The following is a 23,782-nucleotide window of genomic DNA, read 5'->3' as shown; positions in this document are numbered from 1 at the left end:
TGAATTCCACGCACCGGCTGACTGCCGGCGCGTGCGTCCCTGGGACAGGGCCTAATGGCCGCTTTCCCGGCTGGGCACTGCCCTGCCCCTGTCCCGCCCTTTTCACAGAACTCGGTACTTCCACAAGTAACGGGATATGTGCGTGGCTGGGCCATTTCAAAAATGCGTTCAGCGCATGCATGGGGCCCGGCCTCGCGCATATCTCCAGGTATTTGCACATCGGGTTCTGAAAATATACCCCTAAATATCATCTGCACACAAAGGCTTCAATAAGAACATAAGAAGTTGCCATACTGGGTCAGACCGAGAGTCCATCAAGCCCAGTATCCTGTTTCCAACAGTGGCCAATCCAAGATACAAGTACTTGGCAAGTAGCTAAACATTAAATAGATCCCATGCAACTAATGCTGGTGATAATCAGTAGATATTTCCTAAGTCAATTTGACTAATAGCGGTTTATAGACTTCTCCTCCAGGAACTTGTCCAAACCTTTTTTAAACCCAGATAAGCTGACCGTCTTAACAGTTAGGATATTTTTTAGGTGAAAGTGGCTATTTTAGCCAAAAAAAAAAACAAACCTTCAAAAATTGGAAGAAGGAGCCATCTGAAGAAAATAGGAAAAAGCATAAGCATTATGAAGTTAATTTGAAATGAAGGGAATTTGAAATGAAGTTGTCCACAGAGGCAAAAATTCATAATAGAAACTTTTTAAAATATATAAGAACATAAGAAATTGCCATGCTGGGTCAGACCAAGGGTCCATCAAGCCCAGCATCCTGTTTCCAACAGAGGCCAAACCAGGCCACAAGAACCTGGCAATTACCCAAACACCTAGAAGATCCCATGCTACTGATGCTAGTAATAGCAGTGGCTATTCCCTAAGTAAAATTGATTAATAGCCATTAATGGACTTCTCCTCCAAGAACTTATCCAAACCATTTTTTAATCCAGCTACACTAACTGCACTAACCACATCCTCTGGCAACAAATTCCAGAGCTTTATTGTGCGTTGAGTGAAAAAGAATTTTCTCCGATTAGTCTTAATTGTGTTACTTGCTAACTTCATGGAATGCCCCCTAGTCCTTCTATTATTCGAAAGTGTAAATAACCGAGTCACATCTACTCGTTCAAGACCTCTCATGATCTTAAAGACCTCTATCATATCCCCCCTCAGCCGCCTCTTCTCCAAGCTGAACAGCCCTAACCTCTTCAGCCTTTCCTCATTGGGGAGCTGTTCCACCCCCTTTATCATTTTGGTTGCCCTTCTCTATACCTTCTCCATCGCAACTATATCTTTTTTGAGATGCGGCAACCAGAATTATACACAGTATTCAAGGTATGGTCTCACCATGGAGCGATACAGAGGCATTATGACATTTTCCGTTTTATTAACCATTCCCTTCCTAATAATTCCTAACATTCTGTTTGCTTTTTTGACTGCTGCAGCACACTGAGCCGATGATTTTAAAGTATTATCCACTATGATGCCTAGATCTTTTTCCTGGGTGGTAGCTCCTAATATGGAACCTAACATCGTGTAACTACAGCAAGGGTTATTTTCCCTATATGCAACACTTTGCACTTGTCTACATTATTTATTTTTTATTTATTTATTTATTTATTTATTTTATTTATTTAAATGCTTTTAAAATATACCGACATTCATAGGACATATCATGCCGGTTCACAATCAACATTGTAAAGGAGGAAGAGGAAATTACAAATAACAGGGAGGGGGGAGGCGGAGCAGTGAAGGAAAAAGGAGAGGATGGGGGTCAGGTGACAGTAAGCGCAGAAGTTGCGGGAAGGAGAAAGGTAGTGAAGTGCTAGGGGAGAGAGAAATTGATAGGAACTGTGTTAAAAAAACTGAGAATAAAAAATTAACAAATTTACAAATTTATAAATTTAACAAATTTATTTAGCATATTTAGCATATTTTATATACCGAGGTATAGCAGAGTTGCCTTCACTCTGGTTTACAATTACAACAACCTGATACATTTAAAGTGAATTTAACAGCAAAACTATAAACTGGTATAGAACATTAGCATAAACCTATCAAGATATGCCATAAAATATGTAAAAAAGAAAAAAATCTGAGTTAAAGTCAAGTAGGGGACATCTGCTAAAGGACAAAAAGGGAAGGATTCTGGGAGACAGAAAGAAAGTTAGTCAAAGGTGGGAGATTGTATGTCGGATGGGGACACACAGAGGGAGAGTTCTGTGGATTTATCCTTTAAATTTCATCTGCCATTTGGATGCCCAATCTTCCAGTCTTCTCTGTACTTTCTCCAGTGCATCAATATATTTTCTGAGATGTGGCTACCAAAACTGAACACAGTACTCAATGTGTGGTCTCATCATGGAGCAATACAGAGGCATTATGACATTCTCTATTTTATTCACCATTCCCTTCCTAATAATTACTAACATTTTGTGTCATATCACTTACTACAGCTTACAAACTTGTTTTGAAAAGTTTTGTCAATGTCTATGGATGTCATGTGTCCTGTTCAGTGAAGTGAGGCTTACATGACTAGTTATTTGAAGAACTGAAGGTGGAAAAATGGCTGTCAATCAAAATATGTGTATAAAAAATATTAAATGATTAGTTTTACTTATTTATAAAGTATATACAATCCAATGACCATGCGCCTTTGTCTACATAGGCCGCACATGCAGAGCCATTCTTACTGGATTAATAGAATATCACAGCTGTATAAACCCTGGCAAAAATGTAAATGTAAACACTGTAAATGCGTTTTACTATGCAAATATTCCTGTCCCTTTTCTCTTTTCTCCTCCTATCCCAGTTGGTAATTTCCTTGTTCATTGTAACTATTATTTTCTGCACCAGTTCAATTACCCTAGTTCTATGTTTATTACACGACTTGTTAAATGTAAACCGACTTGATGCAACCTTTGGTCGTGAAAGCCGGTATAGAAATTAATAAATAAATAAAATAAATAAAAATCTCAGCTCCTATAGTTAAGGATTGTTTGGATCACCATCATTCTTTTTGAGACTTACAATGGATCGTCCTTCAAGTCATTCAGCTACCTCCACGCAGAAGCACTATATCAGTGATTCTCAGCTGCTGGGACTAATTCTGGATATTTACCATAAGCACAGTTTCCCTTATGGGATTAAGTGAAGCCACTGAATGGAATACTTTGTAAATAAGTAAAGCTTTTCATTTCATATTTTATACATGAATACTTTGACAGCCATTTTCCCACCTTCAGACCTCACTTCATTGAACAGGACTCATGAGCACATGGACGCTGACAGCACCTTTCAAAACAAGTTTGTAAGCTATAGTAAGTGAGATAACACCCATTCTCTTCCCATTAGGATGATTCTTCATAAGTCTTTTATGTTTGCATAATCTTTGTGCTTTATTGTGTATCTACTAATATGATGTTATTTTTAAAGAACTAAACTTACTGTATTGGGCCCCTGATGCAGAAGCTACAATTCAAAACACTCTGGCAGTGTTAGGATCACAACTGTAACCACATTTTCAAAATAAGTACATCTTCAAGATTCTTGTGGACTTATAAGTTTTATTTGCATTTGAAAATTGCTAAAAATAATTGTATACAGATTGGGCAGACCAATGATTACAACATTCTGCAACGCTCAGATATAGAGCAGTATTCCATGCAAACTATGTGTAGTCAGCGCATTACAAATGGTATGACAGCAGGGGCGGATTGGCCTATCGGGGGATCGGGCATCCCCCGGTGGGCCGGTCGCTCCAGTCATGTGGTCTGCTGTGTTCGGCCTTGACAGAGCCGCGCTAGGCAGACCACGTGATGTGTCCTGGGCCGGCCTGAGCGGCGAATACCCGGGCCGGTCGTCCTCGGGAATCCGCCATTGTATGACGGTCTCACCATTCAAAAATGTTTATTCTTTAATTGACATCACATCAGGATAATTTTACATTTGCATTATATTTTGGAGGTGTAATTTAATATAGTTAATCATGATTAGTCATGATTATGTAAGAGCTAGGTCCTAATTTTAGTTGTATATAATAGTACATTTTGTTACTGATAAGAAAGAAACATACATTTTTGTCTAATTAGGAGACCTTGACTTTTGCTCCTGCTAATCCCTGTTATCATAAACATAGTTCTATTTAGTTTGCTAGAGTATAACTTCAGAAAATATTGATCTGCTATCACAAGCTAAATCGGACAGAAAGGTACATTAAAACCTTTTTGACTTCATCAGAGCTCTCGGTGAAACAGGTTTCTCAGATACACCATTTATTTATTTATGTATTTATTTATTTGCAGTTTTTATATACCGATATTTGTTTAGTAACATCACATCGGTTCACAAACAACAGAATATTGCAGCAGTGCTAAATAAACAAGCGGTTAGTGAGTGTGCATTACAAATAATGACTTAACCAAAGGGAAATAGGGAAAGGGGGAACAAAGGAGAGGAAGAATAAAGAAGTAAATAAAATAAGTAAATAGTGGTACGGAATAAATTGTAAAAACCATTAAACTTAAATAAATAATTAGGTAAAACTTGCTAGAACAATGGTAGGTAAAGTTAAATAAAACGGGGGGAGAAATCTTATGTAAATTCTATTGAGCGAGGTTGAGGGAATAGCTGGAAGTTGCTTGCGTATAAGTTAAGTATATGCTTGTAGGAATAGCCATGTTTTGAGTTTTTGTTTAAATTTTATTGGGCATGCTTCTTGACATATTTCAGGTGGCATGTTGTTCCAACAGAGCGGCCCAGCTATGGCCATAGCACGCTTTCAAAGATTTCATTTGTTTCATCTTTGTATAGATGTTTCCTATGGATTGCTGCTGAGTGTGCCAATACTACTGATGCTTGATACAGAAGCTTATATAAAAGCAGCCACTCACCCATTCAAGGGGTTTCCATGTTGGTGCTCTGGGTAACTATCCACACTGTAAAACATAAACAGAAGTAAAATCAAAATTAAATCAATTAATGTTGTATGAACAAGACCAGCTCCATAAGAATAAATGCAATTCTGTTACAAGTTAATAGCTGTCCATAGTGTTCTAGACATATGCAATCTCAGCTTCCATGAGATATTCATACAGTCTTCTATAAATATATATCAATGTATATTACTATAATTGTTACAGGGGCTGTGACAAATGAGACTTCTCTCTTCACCTACGACTCAGAGTTCCTGTTGACCAACTACCAGGGTCTGAAGCATGACCCTGACTTTCTGCCAGTGTTTAATCCTCAGGAGGACCCCAATGATCCACTGACAGGAGAAATGCATAAACTGTGTGAGTCGGACCCTTTCTGCAGGTTTGATGTCTTGACCACCTACAACCTCGAGATGGGAAATGCCACAAAGACCTCTCATCAGAGTCACCAGAAGATGGTGAAAAGTCTGAAGCCGGGTAAGGGAGACCAATATCTGAAAATATTAGGTTAGAGTTATGGTCAAATCTAAGAGTACTGAGCTACCTTGTGTCAATCACTATCTGTATCCTCCCATGTTTTGCTTCATCCTCCCCTTTCTTACCCAGATCTTCTATTTCTTCTCTATCCTCTCATCTTTTTCAGCCTCCCTGGCCCATCCTTCTTGCCTCAGAAGACTGTACTTGTGAATGTTCTTTTTCATGTGAAATTTGTTACACATTTGGCAGCACAATAATTGTTCGCACAGGGCAGCAACAAAGCTAGCACCAACCCTGCATGCGCTGTTCCTGTTGTTCACAGAATTGCAAGGCACACACATTTCTTAGCAGCCAGTAGTACATCAGGTCATGCATGGAATTGACTTCTGATGTGTCAGATGTGATGACAGCAATGTTAGCTGGGGATGCTCTATAGGAGAGAATGTTCACTGAGATGGTGATGTGGATGCTCAGTATGGAAGGGGGAATGAGCAGAATTTAATAGAGGAGTTAAGAAACAGATAATTTTTAAAAGCAAAATAACCTATATGTTAGTATCTGTGGATAAGTCTGCATACAACTAATAGAGCTGAACTGGAAATATTGTCAGTGTTTTGGTCATACATTGTGCAATGTCCTCCTTTCTACCCAGTCTAGCCCTGCCAGCTCCTGTTATTACTCAGGAATCCCGTGGCAAAAAAAACTTCAATACCAACCACATATTTAGAGGCTGTTATCTGCTAATACATATGTAGAGACCTTTGTTTTCAGTTTTTGCCTTATTTTGCCTGGGAAATTATAAATGTTTACTTAGAAAAATTTAGTCATTTTATTTCACTGATTTATCCCATTTTTGTTCTTGTTGTAATAAACACTGATAAATTCTGAGGAAAAATAAAATAAAAACTGAAAATGAAGGTCCCTAGACATATGTTAGCTATGACAACAAGGTAAATGTAATATTACAAGAGCCATGTTTCTATCTTGTGTAATGCAGATGTATTCCCTCTGCAACATCAGGACAACTATATAAATATTCTTATTCTCATCAGATGTCAGCATGGACAATTCACCTCAAGGTATCTGCTTTAAAAATGGGGATATAATTAATAGAAATGTTGTGAAATAAGCAAACTTCATTGTATTGCCCCTCCTCACACATTGACCTTGAACGACCATTGATTAAAGTTACTACTTCCTTCCTTAGTGGTGTCGTGTGGCTGGCTTGCTCCCCCTGCAAATGGGACAAAGGAAGGAACAACTTACCTATTGGGATCAAGCATCAAGATCCAATGTAATGATGGCTACATCCTGCTTGGCTCTCCAATGACCACCTGTCAGCCTGATGGAAAATGGTCAGGGACCACAGCCAGGTGTCTGCTAGGTTTGTAATGGGCCTTCCTCCTCTTTTTTTCTAATCTGAATAGAAAGGGAAGAGGTAGATTGACAGAAGGGCACCCTAGGACCCTCATACACAACTTTAGCACTTTTATACCTTCTCATCCAAGCCTTCACCCTTACAGCCATTTATTATTATTATTTATTTTATTTAGAAGTGATGCCATTCCGTCTAAAGCAAAAATTCATGCTAGGAGGATTACAATATAAAATCAAGCATAACAATCATAAAATACAAACAGTTAAAAAATGTAAAAGACTAGACTAAGACACAATGTCCCTTTTCATTAACAGAGCAGAGCTATAGTCCTCTATGAATGAAATGCCTGCTTAAATAAGTGAGCTTTAAGCTAGCCTCATGGATAGCACGTAAGCCATGAGTTCAAAAGCTCACAGTTTTCAAGTGATAAGGGGGTTACCACCACTGGCTCAGTATTGCTGTATCAGGAATGGTTCAACCACTTAGTAACCCTATGGAGCAACCTTCTTCTTTATCACCAAGTTTAGAGGGCAACCTCAGGATTTCTCCTCAAACTGCATAGACTCAGCCAGCAGACATCACAAAGGAGCAATATTTAGGTATTCTTTATCATGGGAGCTGTGACTGCTACCCCGACAGCACTCCCAAGTCACACTGGCTGAAGTGCTCTTTGCCTATATTGTAATGAATTAATGTATATGAATACAGTAAGTGTAGACATTTTAGTACAGGGGCCCTACTGTTAGGGCTTACTCAGTGTATATCTACAGTAAATGGATGGACTGGGGGACCTAAGATGTCTCTCTAATAAACGGATGGATTGGGCTCCCAGCGTCTGCATAAGATGTTTGCAGTGACTAGACATATAGGGGTGCCAGTACCTGCACAGAATGTCTTTAGTATCGGACAAACCGGGGCCCTAGTTCCATTGATGGATTTTCTCTGAGTGACCTGAAATATGCCATCAACAAATTACCATTTATGGGATATATGAAGATTGTCCATCTATTCATAACATAAACATTTCTGTATTCGGGTGGAATAGGTATGGCAGGTGAGGATTTTTCAAAACAGATTTTTGGCGTGGCAGCTTTCTGTGGGTCTTTGGGCTTCCAGATCAACAGTAATTGGCTTTTTTGAGTCATGAACCTTCATTCATAACTTGTCATGTTTATTTTTCACAACCCCTACTCCCACCCCCACCACAACTCAGCCTGGCCATCACAGCAACAATCTCTGACCAGAAGCCACAAACTGGGACTCCCTCAGGATCCCACCAATATAGACCCTAAGTCTGGCTGCTGGGTATTGCCAATGTGCGATAACTGGGATTTCTTCCCTCTTGGGGCTGTAAATGCTTCCTCCGCAGCATCTCCAGCTCCAGCTGGCCCAGAAAGTAGAGTCCTGGTCCAAAAATCAAACTTACTTCTACTATTAGTTAGCATTTCTGTGGTGCTACTAGATGTACTCAGCACTGTACAGATAATTATAAAAAGCAGTCCCTTCATTGTAGAGCTTACAATGTAGTCGAGATTAACAGGGCAAATAAGAACTCAGGTCGTTCTCATGGCATTGCACAACATGTCAAATACACATACATCAAGGGTTTTTAAACACAGGAAATTCTAGCAATGGACAATATATCAAATACAAAACCTGTGTATATATAGTATTTTATCAATTTTTATTTTAACAATATCAAAAACAATCTATTAAAATTTGTTTTATTAATATAGCATCATACACAATGTATCATACCTATAAATCATTCACTCTCACCACTCATACTCTTCATAAAGACATTGTAAATAACAAATTCCACATATTACAAATTACAAACAATATTAAAACACATTATTTAATTGTTCCCCCAAAACTGTTGTTTCTTATTACTTCTTATTTTTTCTTATTTTTTCACGGTGGTGTAATCCTTCCAAATCGCTATCTTCAATTTATCTATTGGATTTTTCTATTGCATTCTTCTTCCCATTGGATTCTTCTTCCCTACAAGAGACTCCTGTTTCACCACATGGTTTCATCAAGGGATGTAACATGTACTTTATATCGGATTACTTCACATCAAACCACCACTAGTATTTCAAGGGGTTACTTATTCCAAGTATTCATATCTGAATAGGAACCTTCAACAACTGCCGCCAATTTTCAACAACGTCTAACCTGGGATATTTCACAATGCAACAACAACAATTTTTCTCAACCTTAAATCAGCAATTCCACGGCAAGGGAAAGACCTCCACAAACTTTTTTCACTTTCTTTCCAAAATTACCAATTCCCGTCAATATGATTTAGCTGTGGCGTTTTTGATTCACTTTAAATCATATTGACGGGAATTGGTAATTTTGGAAAGAAAGTGAAAAAGGTTTGTGGAGGTCTTTCCCTTGCCATGGAATTGCTGATTTAAGGTTGAGAAAAATTGTTGTTGTTGCGTTGTGAAATATCCCAGGTTAGACGTTGTTGAAAATTGGCAGTTGTTGAAGGTTCCTGTTCAGATATGAATACTTGGAATAAGTGACCCCTTGAAATACTAGTGGTGGTTTGGTGTGAAGTAATCCGATGTAAAGTACATGTTACATCCCCTGATGAAACCATGTGGTGAAACAGGAGTCTCTTGTTGGGAAGAAGAATCCAATGGGAATAAGAATGCAATAGAAAAATCCAATAGATAGCGATTTGGAAGTATTATACCACCGTGAAAAAATAAGAAGTAATAAGAAATAACAGTTTTGGGGGAGCAATTAAATAATGTTTTAATATTGTTTGTAATTTGTAATATGTGGAATTTACAATGTCTTTATGACGAGTATGAGTGGTGAGAGTGAATGATTTATAGGTATGATACATTGTGTATGCTACATTAACAAAATTTTTTTTTAACAAATTGCTTTTGATATTGTTAAAATAAAAATTGATAAAATACTATATATACACAGGTTTTGTATTTGATATATTGTCCATTGCACAACATGTGCCACTAAACCACTAGGCTAGCCCATGGTAGGTGAGTTTTATTGTACTGAAGGAGTCAGGTGGAGGAAAATAATTTGGAATATAGTTTGTGAGTGAGTTTCTTGTAAGATATCTGCATTGAAGACTACTGTTTAACTGAGAAACTCTTTATAATCTGTCTCTAAAATTGTCTTTTTTTTGCAGCTTTTCCCCTTCTAATATGTCTCTGAATATTGGGAAATTACCACTCCCTCCTCCCTCCTGCTCTTTCATAGAAGCTTTCCAATGTTAGGAAGTATGGGAATGGGGGTGTAGTGTTGGGTGTCCTTTATGTTAGGTCATCATTAACCCATTAACCAGTCTCTTCAGTCAGCTCATGTTCATACTATAAAGATATTCGGAGTTCTGCTAGAAAGTTTCGGGGATTTTCCATCGAACTGATATTGCTGATGACTCAGGTGTGTTAGCAGGATTCTCAGGTGTTGGACAAGATGTAGCCAAACTCGGAGGCTAAAAGCACGAGGACAGCTACAGGATACAAGGGTTTGAAGGTACCTGAGATCTGAGGCATTTGCCTGGGATATTGTAGCCATGCAGCAGTGTAGTGAGGGAAGAGAAGGGTGTCCTATTGATTTATAGGTTTGGATAAATAAGAGGAAATTCCTTTCTACAGGGGCCGCAAATTCTTGTGCCAGTCAGTGTGGACGGACCCTGAGCAACTGCTCCTGTCACGGGACCTGCGAGAAGCTTGGCACATGCTGTGCTGATTACCGGGATTTCTGCCTGCGCATCTCACCGCACTCAGGGACATTGATGGGGGGCAAAGATTTTGTGATTCTTAACATCACTTTTGACTCCAATGCCAACGTGAGCTGTCGGTGTGTATCAGAGAGCCTTACTACCTTCCAAATTCAAGGCAACTAATTTCTAAAGCAGGTGAAAGCACCACCTTGGCTGAATGATGAACTTTGGACTCAAGCAGACTGTAAATGAGGTTTCTTCGAGAAAAGCTTTTGTTGTCAGAAAGTGCCTCCCATTGTAAGAAATAGGAGGCTTTGTGACATCACTGTCTGCTCTACTCCTGCTGGTCCTAGATTCCTCTCTATGGGAGGCTAAATCGCAAATACACGCAAGCCTGAAACTTGCATTCAATCAGTGGTTCATATTCCTTTAAGATTTTCCCATTTTTTGTTTTCCATTTCATTTCTTTCCTAAGTCCAGATAGTACAAGCATGGATCAGTAAATGCATACGTAAACATGCCACATAACTATGTGCACCAGAAAACTAATTTCTGTTCTTTGAACCCTTGACTTGTCCTTAAATCAGCCAACAGTATCATTATTCTGGATGACCATATGGATGGCCTCAGCAAAGGTACCACCTGCTTTCATAGGGGAGATTCCAGAGCTTAAACTCCAGAAAGAGACCTTGTTTGTCCAAACTGTACCCTCCCCTATTTCCCAACTAAAAGGAATCATTTTTACATACCGATGAAAGTACCCAGCTACTCATTGCCCCTGAGCTGTTCTGTGCTACTGTTTCTACAGTAGTTCATCTTTAATGACCAGATTGATTTTCATGCTGTTTTCTCCATTAATGATCAGGTTTAAAGATGAGATTGTGACCAAGGGGTATATTGATGAGACCAGACATGCTCACTGCATCTCCCCATTGCTGTATGAGACTGGGCGAATTCCCTTCCAGATGTCTATGGATGGCGGTGAAACCTTTTCCCATTCGGGAATGTGGTTAGCAGGTGATTCTTGCTGTACTTCTTGCTCCACAAGGCCTAGCTCTTGATACCAGAGATCAGGAAAAAGAGGCTCCAGTCCAGGTTTTTAATTCCCCTTCCAATAAATTTGATGTATGTTACCTAAAACAGGGGTTCTCAGTCCAGTGCTCAGCATCAGGACACACCCAGCTTAGTCTGGATTTCAGGATATCCACAATGAGTATGGATGCGATAGATCTGCATACCATAGAGGCAGTGCAGGCTAATCTATCTCATACATATTTACTGTGGATATTTTAAAAACCAGACTGACTAAATCTGTGCAGAGGACTGGGCTGAAACCTATTGACCTAAAAGACTGTATGGGGAGAAATCTGGAAAGAATTAGAATCTTCAACAGGCATGCAGTTAAGTTTGCGAGTATGTACATGTAGTCTCAGAGCATTATGAAATTCTCTGATATGTTTTAATGGAGAAAAACTCCACAGTACAACAGAGGGAAGAGCGAAGAGCCTTCTTACTTGGAACAAACTTTTTCCACTGTCTCTTTTCTAAAGCTGCCCTCACTCCGTCACTCTTCTGTACTGGAGACTGAGATACATGGGAAGAATTTAAGTAGCTTTCTTTACATTTTTTTTATGGTAGTGGTGGAGGGAAGGGAAGCTACCAGGAGCCTCTAGTTAATGAAAAAAAGGCATCCCTAGGAGGCAGGAGCCACTGTGTGTTCTGTGCAGGATCGTCTGATCGCTAGACTCAGTTTCAGAAAGGAGAATGTTGTTAATCAGAAAAGCAGCAGCTCTGGGCCCAGCCACATATAGATGCATTCCTGGCTGGATAACAATTAAACAAAATATTGACCAGTCAAGTGGTTTCACAGCCCACTACAAGTAGAGTATCTGATGAGGCCAGATTTAGGGACTTCGTGCTATGGGCATGAAGGAGAGAGGTAAGAAGGGTCAGTCCAAGGGGACAGGGAGGAATGCTGCTTCTGTAAATATTACTAATAGTAGAAGTAGTAAAAATACGAGGAGATGGTGTGAACTATTGTTATTATGCACCTAGTGAGAAAGCATGCAGAAATCCATGGAGAAATGAGATGACAGGGCAGCTCTGGAGTACAGATTTGTGCAATGTGATCTGATCTTACCTCTGCCCCTCTCACTGTACCATTTTCTGCCTTTTTCTCTAAATGTTGTGCACTTCATTCTCTTTTGTGTCTCCTTGCTGTGTTTTACCTATAAATAACTATTAGCAGCTATTTAGCTTAGACGAGAACGTTACAAATTCAGAAAAAAAATCATGCTAACAACAGTATTAATCCCTGATGGAATCTCTTAATTTTTATGGTGCTCAGTTCATCATGGCAAAGTGGCAGAATCAGAAAGGAGCTTCCTGGTGAATGAGACAAAGTGGCAATACTATGGCACTCCTTCCACCTCCGGGAACCTGACCATCAACTGGGCACCTGAGACCTTCCGTGAAAAAGAGGTCAATATGGAGGTCTGGGGCTATGAAGAGACAGGTAAATCATGGGTGCATAAGAAGAGCCTGGTCTGTAAAGAGAGTGTTGAACAACCTCTGCTGATGGAAGGGTGACTGATCGCACACGCGTAATCTCACATCATCTGCAGTGGGTGGCTCCACCCTTGTTTTGCTCAGTTTATCCATTTCCCATTGCAGAAGACAGGGCTAATAACTTCCGCATGTGCTGGCATAGAAGGTAAAAAGGTGTCCTTGTTCACCTGCATCTTTTTTAGTCCTTTTGTCAGATGGCATAACCATGCAAAACATACACGCCTTCCTTATGGGATCTGGCTGAGTCATTTTCTTTCCTATGAGTCACAGCATTACTGCAGTACCAGCCGTAAGTCTTTGGTAAATAAGTCAATTACCCACTTAGACCAAGCAGAAATAGTAAACTCTTTCTGGTTTAATAGGTATTTGAAATCTCTTCCTGCTAAGCCACATCCACTAGCAAGAATCCAGGGTGCTCAAAGTGCTACTGTGCCTTTCTGTTATGCTATATTATACTTATATACCGCCTTCCTTGAACAAAGTTCAGCTCATAGCAGTTTACAATAGATATAATACACTAAATAACAAATACATCATCATAAAATAATGCATCAATAAAAATACATAGTTACTCAGTAAATGATGGCAGAACAACCAAAATGGCCCATCCAGTCTGCCCAGCGAAATGTTTAGGGCTGTAACCACTGTTACATGCAGGATATTCCCATGCCTTCTGTTTAGGTTTGTAACTGCTGCTGCTTGCAGGTTGCCCCCATCTGTATAAGTTTGTAACTGCTGCTCCTTGCAGGTTGCCCCATCTGTATAAGTTTGTAACTGCTGCTCCTTGCAGGTTACGCTCATCTGTATAAGTTTGTAACTGCTGCTCCTTGCAGGTTGCCCCCATCTGTATAAGTTTGTAACTGCTGCTCATTGCAGGCTACCCTCATGCTTTCGATTTAGGATATCAGTATGCATCAATAATAATTCTAGAGGTTTTACAGGTTTGTCAGATTCATTTTAAATTTAGTAAAGATAATTTTAAAACAGTCTGTGTAGGGCTCCAGCCCATATATTAAAAGTGCATTTATATACATAAGTCTACTTTGAAAATTAACAGATGTATGTGGAATCCTGCACGGCATACGTGCATACACATATCTTTCCTTGAGAGCGGGTGTGAATACGCATTACCTTTACCCACATACTTTCAAAATTCAAAAGTATGCACTTAAATAGTTTCTCCATCCCAATTCCACCCCTTGAACGTTTCTGTCTACTACTACTACTTAACATTTCTTTAGTGCTACACGACATACACAGCACTGTATAAACATACAAAAAGACAGTCCTTGCTCAATAGAGCTTACAATCTAATTAGACAAACATACAGGTTAAGAGACTTGGGGTATAAAGCAAGATAATGGTTAAAAAGAAAAGAAAAGAAACTTAGTTAACAAGAATAAAAGCCCACTTCAGAACAGTATTGCAAACACTTATCTTTTCCAGCACTGACTACTGCAATGCACTCTTACTAGGACTCCCAAGCACATCGATAAGACCATTCCAAAATACTACAGCCAGAATACTGACGGGAAAAAAGAGGAGGGACCATATAACCAAAACTCTAGCAGACTTACATTGGTTACCCATCGAATACAGGATAAAATACAAGGCCTTATGCACCATACACAAACTAATATATGATAAAGAAGCAGACTGGCTAAACACAGCCTTACGAGTACACGTTCCACAAAGAAACCTCCGCTCAGCAAACAAAGCACTACTAACAATCCCTTCAGTAAAGTCAGCAAAATTAACCCAAGTGAGAGAAAGGGCATTATCATTGGCTGGGCCCATACTATGGAACACGATGCCCCCCGAACTCAGATTACAGAATAATCTCAAAACTTTTAAGAAAAATTTAAAAACATGGCTCTTTAAAAAAGCCTTCACTAAAGAGTGTGGAGGGTAGAGAATGAAAGTACAGAGTAATGCAGATGAGAATGAATTTACTCAATCCTACATTTAAGAAGTAATATCTGAAAGAGATAGTAACTCAATAATATACCTGGACTTGACCAACATTACTCAAATAATGATTTTATTTATGAAATTGTAACCGAACTTTATTGGCACCTGTTAGAATGTACGATATCCTAGATTTACTAACCTTAGTCTATGTGCCTATTTGTAAACCGTTGTGATGGTATATAACTTAGCGACGGTATAGAAAAGTTTTTAAATAAATAAATAAATAAATCTCTCATAAGATTTAAAAGTGGTTTCAGAAAGGTGGGTCTAGTACATGCAAAATCACATCCATGCCTTCTTTATGTGTACCACCCTGGGGCAGTTTTCATAACACCTATTTATATACATTAAAACATATTTTATGTGTGTAAATGCTTTTGAAAACCAGGCCCATTGTGTACGTATTTAATCCTACCATGATTGATAGCAATAAAACTGTCTTCTGCCCTAAACTAACATTGTCTGTTCTATGTGGCTTTTCAGTGTGTGTGTGTGTTTCCAAGGGAGGTGTTGGATTTTGCTGATGTCTTTCTCTACATACAGGGGTGGATTTTCAGAGCCCTGCTCGCGTAAATCCGCCCAAAACCGGGCGGATTTACGCGAGCAGGGCCCTGCGCGCCGGTGAGCCTATTTTACATAGGCTCACCGGCGCGCGCAGAACCCCGGGACTCGCGTAAGTCCCGGGGTTTTCGGAGTGGGCGTGTCGGGAGGCGTGTCGGGGGCGGGGCCGGAGCGCGCGGCGTTGCGGGGGCGTGTCGGCAGCGTTTTGGGGGCGGGTATGGGGGCGTGGCTACGGCCCGGGGGCGTGGCCGCGCCCTCCGTACCCGCCCCCAGGTCGCGGCCCGGCGCGCAGGAGGCCCGCTGGCGCGCAGGGATTTACGCCTCCCTCCGGGAGGCGTAAATCCCCCGACAAAGGTAGGATGGGGGTTTAGACAGGGCCGGGCGGGTGGGTTAGGTAGGGGAAGGGAGGGGAAGGTGAGGGGAGGGCAAAGGAAAGTTCCCTTCTAGGCCGCTCCGATTTCGGAGCGGCCTAGGAGGGATCGGGGGTAGGCAGCGCGGCTCGGCGCGCGCAGGCTATACGAAATCGATAGCCTTGCGCGCGCCGATCCAGGATTTTAGCCGATACGCGCGACTACGCGCGTATCTACTAAAATCCAGCGTACTTTTGTTTGCGCCTGGAGCGCAAACAAAAGTAGGCTGTTCGCGCTCGTCTGAAAATCTACCCCACAGTGTCTTTATGTACGTTAGCCAGGGAAGAGCTTGCAAATTTTCCTCAGATACTTGTCACTGCCATGATGCTGTATACATTTTCCTGTGAATATTATAAAGCAGGAAGAGCCAAAGAGTGACCTCAAATTGTATTCTCCCTTGTTTCATAGGTGAGCCATACTCCAGCTCCTGGAAAGCTACTTGGACTTATCTTTACACTCTAAAAAGAGATTATCCCAACTCTGGAACATTTTCCTTCATCCCTCAACCTGCCAAAGTCCCTTTCAGTAAATATGAGGTGGGAGTTCTCAGGATTAGTCCGCATCAGTATCAGGAAGGCGAGAGGTAAGTGCAAAGGTTGCATGGTGATACTGTACATTTAGCTTGGCGTAGCTGGTATGTCAATGTCCTAGGTTCAGCTCCTCCCTTCTGCTCATTGCTCCTGAGGCTGTAAGTACCCGTGGGTGATACTTTCTGGTCAAATGTGTATAAATGAGGAGAGGTAAGCTTGGTGCCATGATTTATACTTGCACTTAAATTGAAGTTCACTTGGAAGCCTCAAAGTCAGAGAAAGGAAAGTGCAGAAATATAATCTGTTCTACATTCTATTCCAAGAAATGAGCCATTCATACGGGAGGAGATGCTGGATAGGCAGAAAGAAATGCGATCAACAACATCACAGGATAGGAGGAATAGACAGAGATAGAGAGATGCATATTGTCCACTTAGAAATCAAATTCTAAGACACACCATAGGAGAAAATGCTATTGCTGAAAAGATTGCTTAAATGGATTAAAGTGTGTGTGTGCGGGGGGGGGGGGGGGGGGGTTGTTACAACTGAACCATGAGGACCCCAGCAGTGTTAGGAAGGGGTTACTGTTTCCAAATGAAGAATGCCAAAGGGAATTAGGATCTCAGAGAATGGAGAAGAAGAGCAGTATCTGGGAATCCAAGAGTTTGAGCATCTCTAGGACAATAATTGAGAATAAAAGGATGGAAGCTATGAGGAAACTGCTGAGATATGAGAAGAGTTAGCAATAGTAATCAATCCTCCTGGTGAGGGAGAGTGAAAGGAACAGGAATCGGTAAAGCCTTTGTTTGAAGTACAGTTCTGAATCTCACACATACAGAATGATATGAAGAAACTGCAGAAAGCCAGAAGAAAGCCACAAATATCCATTATAATTACTAAGCTGACATAAGTGATTAACACGTGAAAAACAGCTTATCAAGCAATAATTACATATCGTATATTGCATATCACATATTTTCAACAAAAATTTGCCCTTATTGAAATTAGCTGTTTTGCATAAATTTGAATGCTTACAATTTACACATGCATGCAAAGCAGCTAATGCAAATAATGCAGTTTTCCTCAAAAAAAGCAAGCCACATTATTTTATCAAAAACTCAGGAGTTGTAGCTAAATGATTCTGGGAGCATCGGGACACTAAGGCATATCCCAGTGTCACCAGGATACTTTTTAAAGAGCCATAGCAGCCCTAAATCAGGCCCTTCCTCCCCCCCCCCCCCCCCGGGGTCTATTTAGACCCCCACCCACCCGTCCTGCCAACTGTAGACATGACTTAAATAGTCATGCGGCAATGCCCCAACCCCTTCCAAAACCCCTCTCCTTAGTGACAACTCCCCCCCCAACCAAAGACCCACCTGGATCCAAATGCTATCCCAGTAGCAGGTCCCTCCCAGCCACCCTTTTACATACACCATATTCCCTGGTAGGCTAGTGGACCCCTCATACATAGAAAATTGATCCTTGGAGTCTACTTGGTCAGAGGTCAGAGAGTGGCACCCAGTGAAAGAGAGAGTAAGACTGCTATGACTTAATGATGAAAACATGAAGTAGTTTTAATGATCTGAGGAAATGAGAGGAAGCTTGGAGCTCTTTGGAAACTCTACTGAAATGCAGGATGAGACATAGAATAAAGTTACATAATTGGTTAGGTTGAAAGAAAACTAGAAGTCTACTGAGTCCAACCTTATTCTGATGTTTCTTACAGCTGTCTCTATGATGATCCAAACCCATTGAGAAAAACGCTGAATCTGTAGCTAATTCAGTAATGCAGCAGAAGGAAAACAGTTTCTTGACAAAACACATCCACAGCCTCACTTTACCCACTCACTGGGTGTGGCAGTCAGCACCTCTCCCTAGACTCTGTCCCAGTAATTAGAGATGTGTATCGTGTGATCGATCGTCTTAAAGATCGATTTCGGCTGGGGGGGGGAGGGAATCGGATCGTCGCTGTTTTGTGTTTTTAAATATCGCGTAAATCGGGGGAGGGCGGGAAAACCGGCACACTAAAACATCCCTAAAACCCACCCCGACCCTTTAAAATAAATCCCCCACCCTCCCGAACCCCCCCAAAATGTCTTAAATTACCTGGGGTCCAGTGGGGGGGTCCCGTTGTGATCTTCCACTCTCGGGCGTTGGGCGCGTTGATAGAAAATGGCGCCGGCGCTATCTTTGCCCTGTCATATGACAGGGCAAAGGTAGCGCCGGCACCATTTTGGTTCCTGTTCCCCGATGTCACGAGCGTAGGAGATCGCTCCCGGACCCCCGCTGGATCCCCAGGGACTTTTGGCCAGCTTGGGGGGGCCTCCTGACCCCCACAAGACTTGCCAAAAGTCCAGCAGGGGTCCGGGAACGACCTCCTGCACTCGAATCGTGTTGCCGTACGGCCGGCGCCATTTTGCTGTACGGCAATATGGCCGGCGCCATTTTGCTTAAAATGGCACCATTTTGCTTAAAATGGCGCCGGCCATATTGCCGTACAGCAAAATGGCGCCGGCCGTACGGCAACACGATTCGAGTGCAGGAGGTCGTTCCCGGACCCCTGCTGGACTTTTGGCAAGTCTTGTGGGGGTCAGGAGGCCCCCCCAAGCTGGCCAAAAGTCCCTGGGGATCCAGCGGGGGTCCGGGAGCGATCTCCTACGCTCGTGACATCGGGGAACAGGAACCAAAATGGCGCCGGCGCTACCTTTGCCCTGTCATATGACAGGGCAAAGATAGCGCCGGCGCCATTTTCTATCAACGCACCCAACGCCCGAGAGTGGAAGATCACAACGGGACCCCCCCACTGGACCCCAGGTAATTTAAGACATTTTGGGGGGGTTTGGGAGGGTGGGGGATTTATTTTAAAGGGTCGGGGTGGGTTTTAGGGATGTTTTAGTGTGCCGGTTTTCCCGCCCTCCCCCTTCCCCTCCCCTTTCCCCCGTTTTACGATTTTTGACGATAAATTGGGGGAATTCCTATTAAATATCGCCTCTAACGATTTTTGACGATTTAAAATATATCGGACGATATTTTAAATTGTCAAAAAACGATTCACATCCCTACCAGTAATCACTAGTAATCCGATTCCTCCAAGTTAAGAAGTTGTTCTGTTTTGTGCTCTTGATTCTATAGCTTCACCATCCTTTGAACCAGGATCCCCTTTCTTTACAGATAATGAAATCTGGTTCCTCTGGTCGGAGAGGATGCCCCCTTGTTTTGTTACTTGTTCTGTAAAAAGATCCCTGTGGGAGGTACTGGTCTGTTAATTATGAACTCAGTCACAAAGACCTTATACCTCTCTGACTCCTTTCTTCCTCTCCAGAGATGTCTCTTCCTTGTGGAGTATAGAGCACGCTCTAGCCTGGCACCTTGGAGAAGACTTCAGGAAAAATTCTGCTGCTTGGGCCCAAGCCAAGTGCCTAAAGTGGCACCAGGAGGAAGACAAACTGCCCGAGTTCCTGGAGGAGATTATAGATTGTCCTTGTACCCTAGCCCAGTCCAGGGCTGACACGGGCAGGTTCCATGTGAGTCTCCTTTATCTTATGGAATGTTCTTGCCTTTGGAAATAAGCTGTTGGCTATGAGTCATTAGGTTCAAAGAAATCTGTTCTTGGTTTATTGTTTTTTTTAAGTGTTGTCACACCCTTCCTGTCAAGTATACTGCTTTCAAACCGTCTCCTTAAACAGTAAATCTATATAGACAGTCTATCTCCTAATGCTCATCTGTTTATACACACTAATAACAAATTTCTCAATTTTAAATATTCCTTTATTTGTGTTCAAACCATGCATTTCTATTTATACAAAAACTCTTTATTTATAATTTTACTAACCTCAAAACCCAAATAAAATCCCCATCCTCACTCATTCATATCTCATTCATACACATTCATATACCCATTGCTCCCATATAAAACCTATTGTAATTTTCAACAAAGTGTTCCTATTGCCTCAATGTGTCATGTACCCAATCATATATTCTTATGAAAATCCATCAGATTTTCACATTACTCTCGTGATTATAATCCTTCAAATCTTGCTGTATGCACTGATGTACTTTTATACAAGGTTTCTTTCATTCAAAGCACATAAGCTTCATTAAACCACATCCATGTGTTTTTATATATGTTCTTCAAAGGGAATGGAATGATTCCTCTGTGAGGAAAGGCTAAAGAGGTTAGGACTGTTCAGCTTGGAGAAGAGATAGCTGAGGAAAGATGATAGAGGTCTATAAAATGAGTAGAATGGAACAAGTAAACATTAATCAGTTGTTTACTATTTCAATGAGTACAAAGACTAGGGAACACACAATGAAGTTACTAGGTGAGAATTTAAAACTATTAAACCGATGTGATATGTATTTATGAATATTGGTATAGACCAATCTTAAATAAATAAATATTAAGACAATGGTATTTTTTTTACTCAGTGCATTATTAAGCTCTGGAATTTGTTGCTAAAGCATGTGGTAAAAGCTGTTAGTGTGGCTGAATTTTTAAAAGGTTTGGACAAGTTTCTTGAGCAAAGGTCTATAAACAATTATTAAGGTGTATTTGGGGAAATCCACTGCTTATTCTTGGGATAAGCAGCAAGGTATCCATCTACCCCTTGGGATCCTGCCAGGTACTTGTGACCTGGATTGGCCACTGTTGCAAACAAGGTATGGAAACAGGATTCTGGGCTCGATGCACCTTTGTTCTGACCCAGTATGACAAGTCTTATGTTCTTTTGTTCTTAACTTGTCTGAACACGTCCACATCTGCTAATTGACTCACACAATTGAAATTGGACTTGTCTTTTGTGTGCAGTTTTCAGGTAGAAGGTCAGGGTAAACTGGTGGAAATACTGGCAACCTTGTTATTCCAAGTATGCACACAAATAAGTATTTTCAGAAGCAGAGAACCCGTGTTTAATTCTGTGTTGCACAAACTGTAAAATATGTGTATATTTTTTTAAAAGGTTAGAGAAAGTGTACATGTTCCTGCATTACAGATATACACGCATGCTTTGGGAGCAAAAATACACAGCATTTTATAAACTCTGCAGCTCCTGCCACATAGTTTATAAAGTACTAGCATAAATAGTGTACCAAAGACAAGTTTTGAAAGTTGGGTTGTGTGAGAGCAGTGTACTATCTCTTACAGACAGATTACGGGTGTGACATAGAGAAGGGGAGCGTATGCACATACCACCCAGGGGCTGTACACTGTGTCCGGGGCATCCATGGAAGGTAAGATCCAGCTGCTGATCCTTATCCCAACTGCTCCCTACTACTCTCCTGACTGACAGCCGCTGTCTGCGCACTCCTCCTTTCTCTGTGTGTGAGTTCACTATAAAGAGGGTGATAATTGTGTCGTAGGAGGGAGAGCAGATGGGCAGAATGCACAGTGTGTGCAGATGAGGCAACCTCTCAGCATTTAAGTTGTTTAGGTTCCCCTTCTTAGGAATTTGTGTTGGCTAGGAGTTGCTTTTCTATACTGTTAAGTGCAATTGGTAGCACCTGTCTATTAGCCTCATATTTAGATCTAGACAGTCATTGTTTATTCAGTATGAGAACATTGTGCTTCCCCTTGCTGCTATCCTTTGGCAAAAATGTGTTTCTAATGACTGGTGCTGATCTATGTATGTCAATCTTCTGTATTCTACAATTCTGTCACTAATATATTGTATTATTTGAAAGTTGTGTTCAATAGTACATCACTTGTGAAGTTTTGTTTGCTTGTAACCCGCTGGGAGAAAATTCAAATAACTAACTAAAATAAGAAAAGTGAGGGGTGGAAGTGGAGGCATGTGTCAGGATGGCCTCAGATCCTGCAGTATATTAAAAAGTGAGGTTGGCCCTGATGTTTTTGTTCCTTTCCTAGTGTATTTTGGTTCCTGTCATCTTGCCTTATAAATAAGCAAAATGAGAAATCTGAGTATCAAACTACACTACACTGGGAGATGGAAGGCCCAGGGGCTGATCTGAATTGTACCCAGGGGTGGACTGACAGTGATCTGGGCCCCTGGGCAATAAGGGTCATTGGCCCCTAATCCCCCATCCAAGGCTAGGAGAGAGTTCTGTGGGCCCTTGGACGTTGTCCTATTGCGCAGTCTACTCTTGAGTGTACCTCATAACACAGAGACTAGAAACCTTTGTAACACTAGACTTAAAGTTGCAATGAAATATTTCATAGGTGAACAATAAAAAAAAAAATGAAGCCTGCAGCTGAAACCGTGGCACTCTTGTCTCTGTGGTTTAGCCCTAAGTATGCTGCTGGACAGCAGTGCTGCTATGACTCCACGGGGAGCCAAGTCCTGACATTCGACTCGCTCGGGGGCAGCACGCCTGACCGGGGCCATGACTGGGGATCCCCCCCTTACAGAAAGCCACCTCGAGTTCCCGGCTTCTCCCACTGGCTGTACGATGTCATCACCTTCTACTACTGCTGCCTGTGGTCAGACAACTGCCAGCTTTACCTGCAGCTCCGGCCCTCCAGCGACTGCCGCACCTATAAACCTCCTAGAGTAGGTAAGGATCACTCTCATTTTCCAATCACCAATGGGCAAAAGTGAGCCAAAACTACCAAGTCAAATTGCCTGGTGCAAAGATTTACCTTACATTCATGGTGCACCACTGCCATCTGATGGCCATTCACTAGATTTCCATAGTGTGAAACTACTCCATCTTATTACTGAAACATCCCTCTCATAGGACGATGGATATATAAGGATCTTTGGATGACAGAAACAGAAAAGACATATTTGAGGAGGAACAGCATACAGGGAACCTATCCAGGGTAGTAGAAAACAGGACATTCAGTAACCATGCAGTCAGTTTTCACAGGATTTAGGTGCCTAACGTTGGGCCCAGTGTAAGAAGCACTGGGCTGTGTGCATAGTTTTACCCATGAACATGCACACATTTTTTGTGTGCAGACTTTACTCTCAGTGCAAAAAATGGTCACATAAACCTGTGTTGAAGTACTTCTCCATTTAAATCCCTTAGCTATTACTTCCCGTTACAGAGAGGCATGTGACTTAATACATGGTTTCTTAATATTGGAAATTAAACTCCTGATCAGAGCTGGAGTAAAGTTATTCTTGCTAATGTTAGTTTTTGAGGCTGGACCCACAGTTTGTGGTGCAGGTATCCTGTATTCAAAATATAAGCACATAAAACACAATTTGTGCACATATCACGTTTTCTGCATATAAGGATATCAGTGAAAAGTGCCTGGCATTGCTCAGATAGTCTGGTCAAT

The 23,782-nt window shown here is 41.3% G+C and overlaps 1 protein-coding gene across 1 annotated transcript in view; it reads left to right on the top strand.

Moving 5' to 3' along the window:
• SUSD2 (sushi domain containing 2) overlaps positions 1 to 23,782 on the top strand; it is a 195,603-nt gene that overhangs the window by 65,287 nt on the left and 106,534 nt on the right. The window contains 9 exon segments of the mRNA XM_029571685.1: positions 5,143 to 5,412; positions 6,620 to 6,796; positions 10,432 to 10,636; positions 11,365 to 11,516; positions 12,847 to 13,014; positions 16,418 to 16,592; positions 19,862 to 20,063; positions 21,683 to 21,768; positions 22,781 to 23,049. Of these exon segments, the coding sequence (XP_029427545.1) occupies positions 5,143 to 5,412; positions 6,620 to 6,796; positions 10,432 to 10,636; positions 11,365 to 11,516; positions 12,847 to 13,014; positions 16,418 to 16,592; positions 19,862 to 20,063; positions 21,683 to 21,768; positions 22,781 to 23,049 (1,704 nt within the window).

Source organism: Rhinatrema bivittatum, chromosome 11, assembly GCF_901001135.1.
Source record: "Rhinatrema bivittatum chromosome 11, aRhiBiv1.1, whole genome shotgun sequence".
NCBI classification, from domain to species: Eukaryota; Metazoa; Chordata; class Amphibia; order Gymnophiona; family Rhinatrematidae; genus Rhinatrema; species Rhinatrema bivittatum.
The sequence above is the reverse complement of the archived record's forward strand: the minus strand, read 5'-3'. Positions and strand labels throughout refer to the sequence as shown.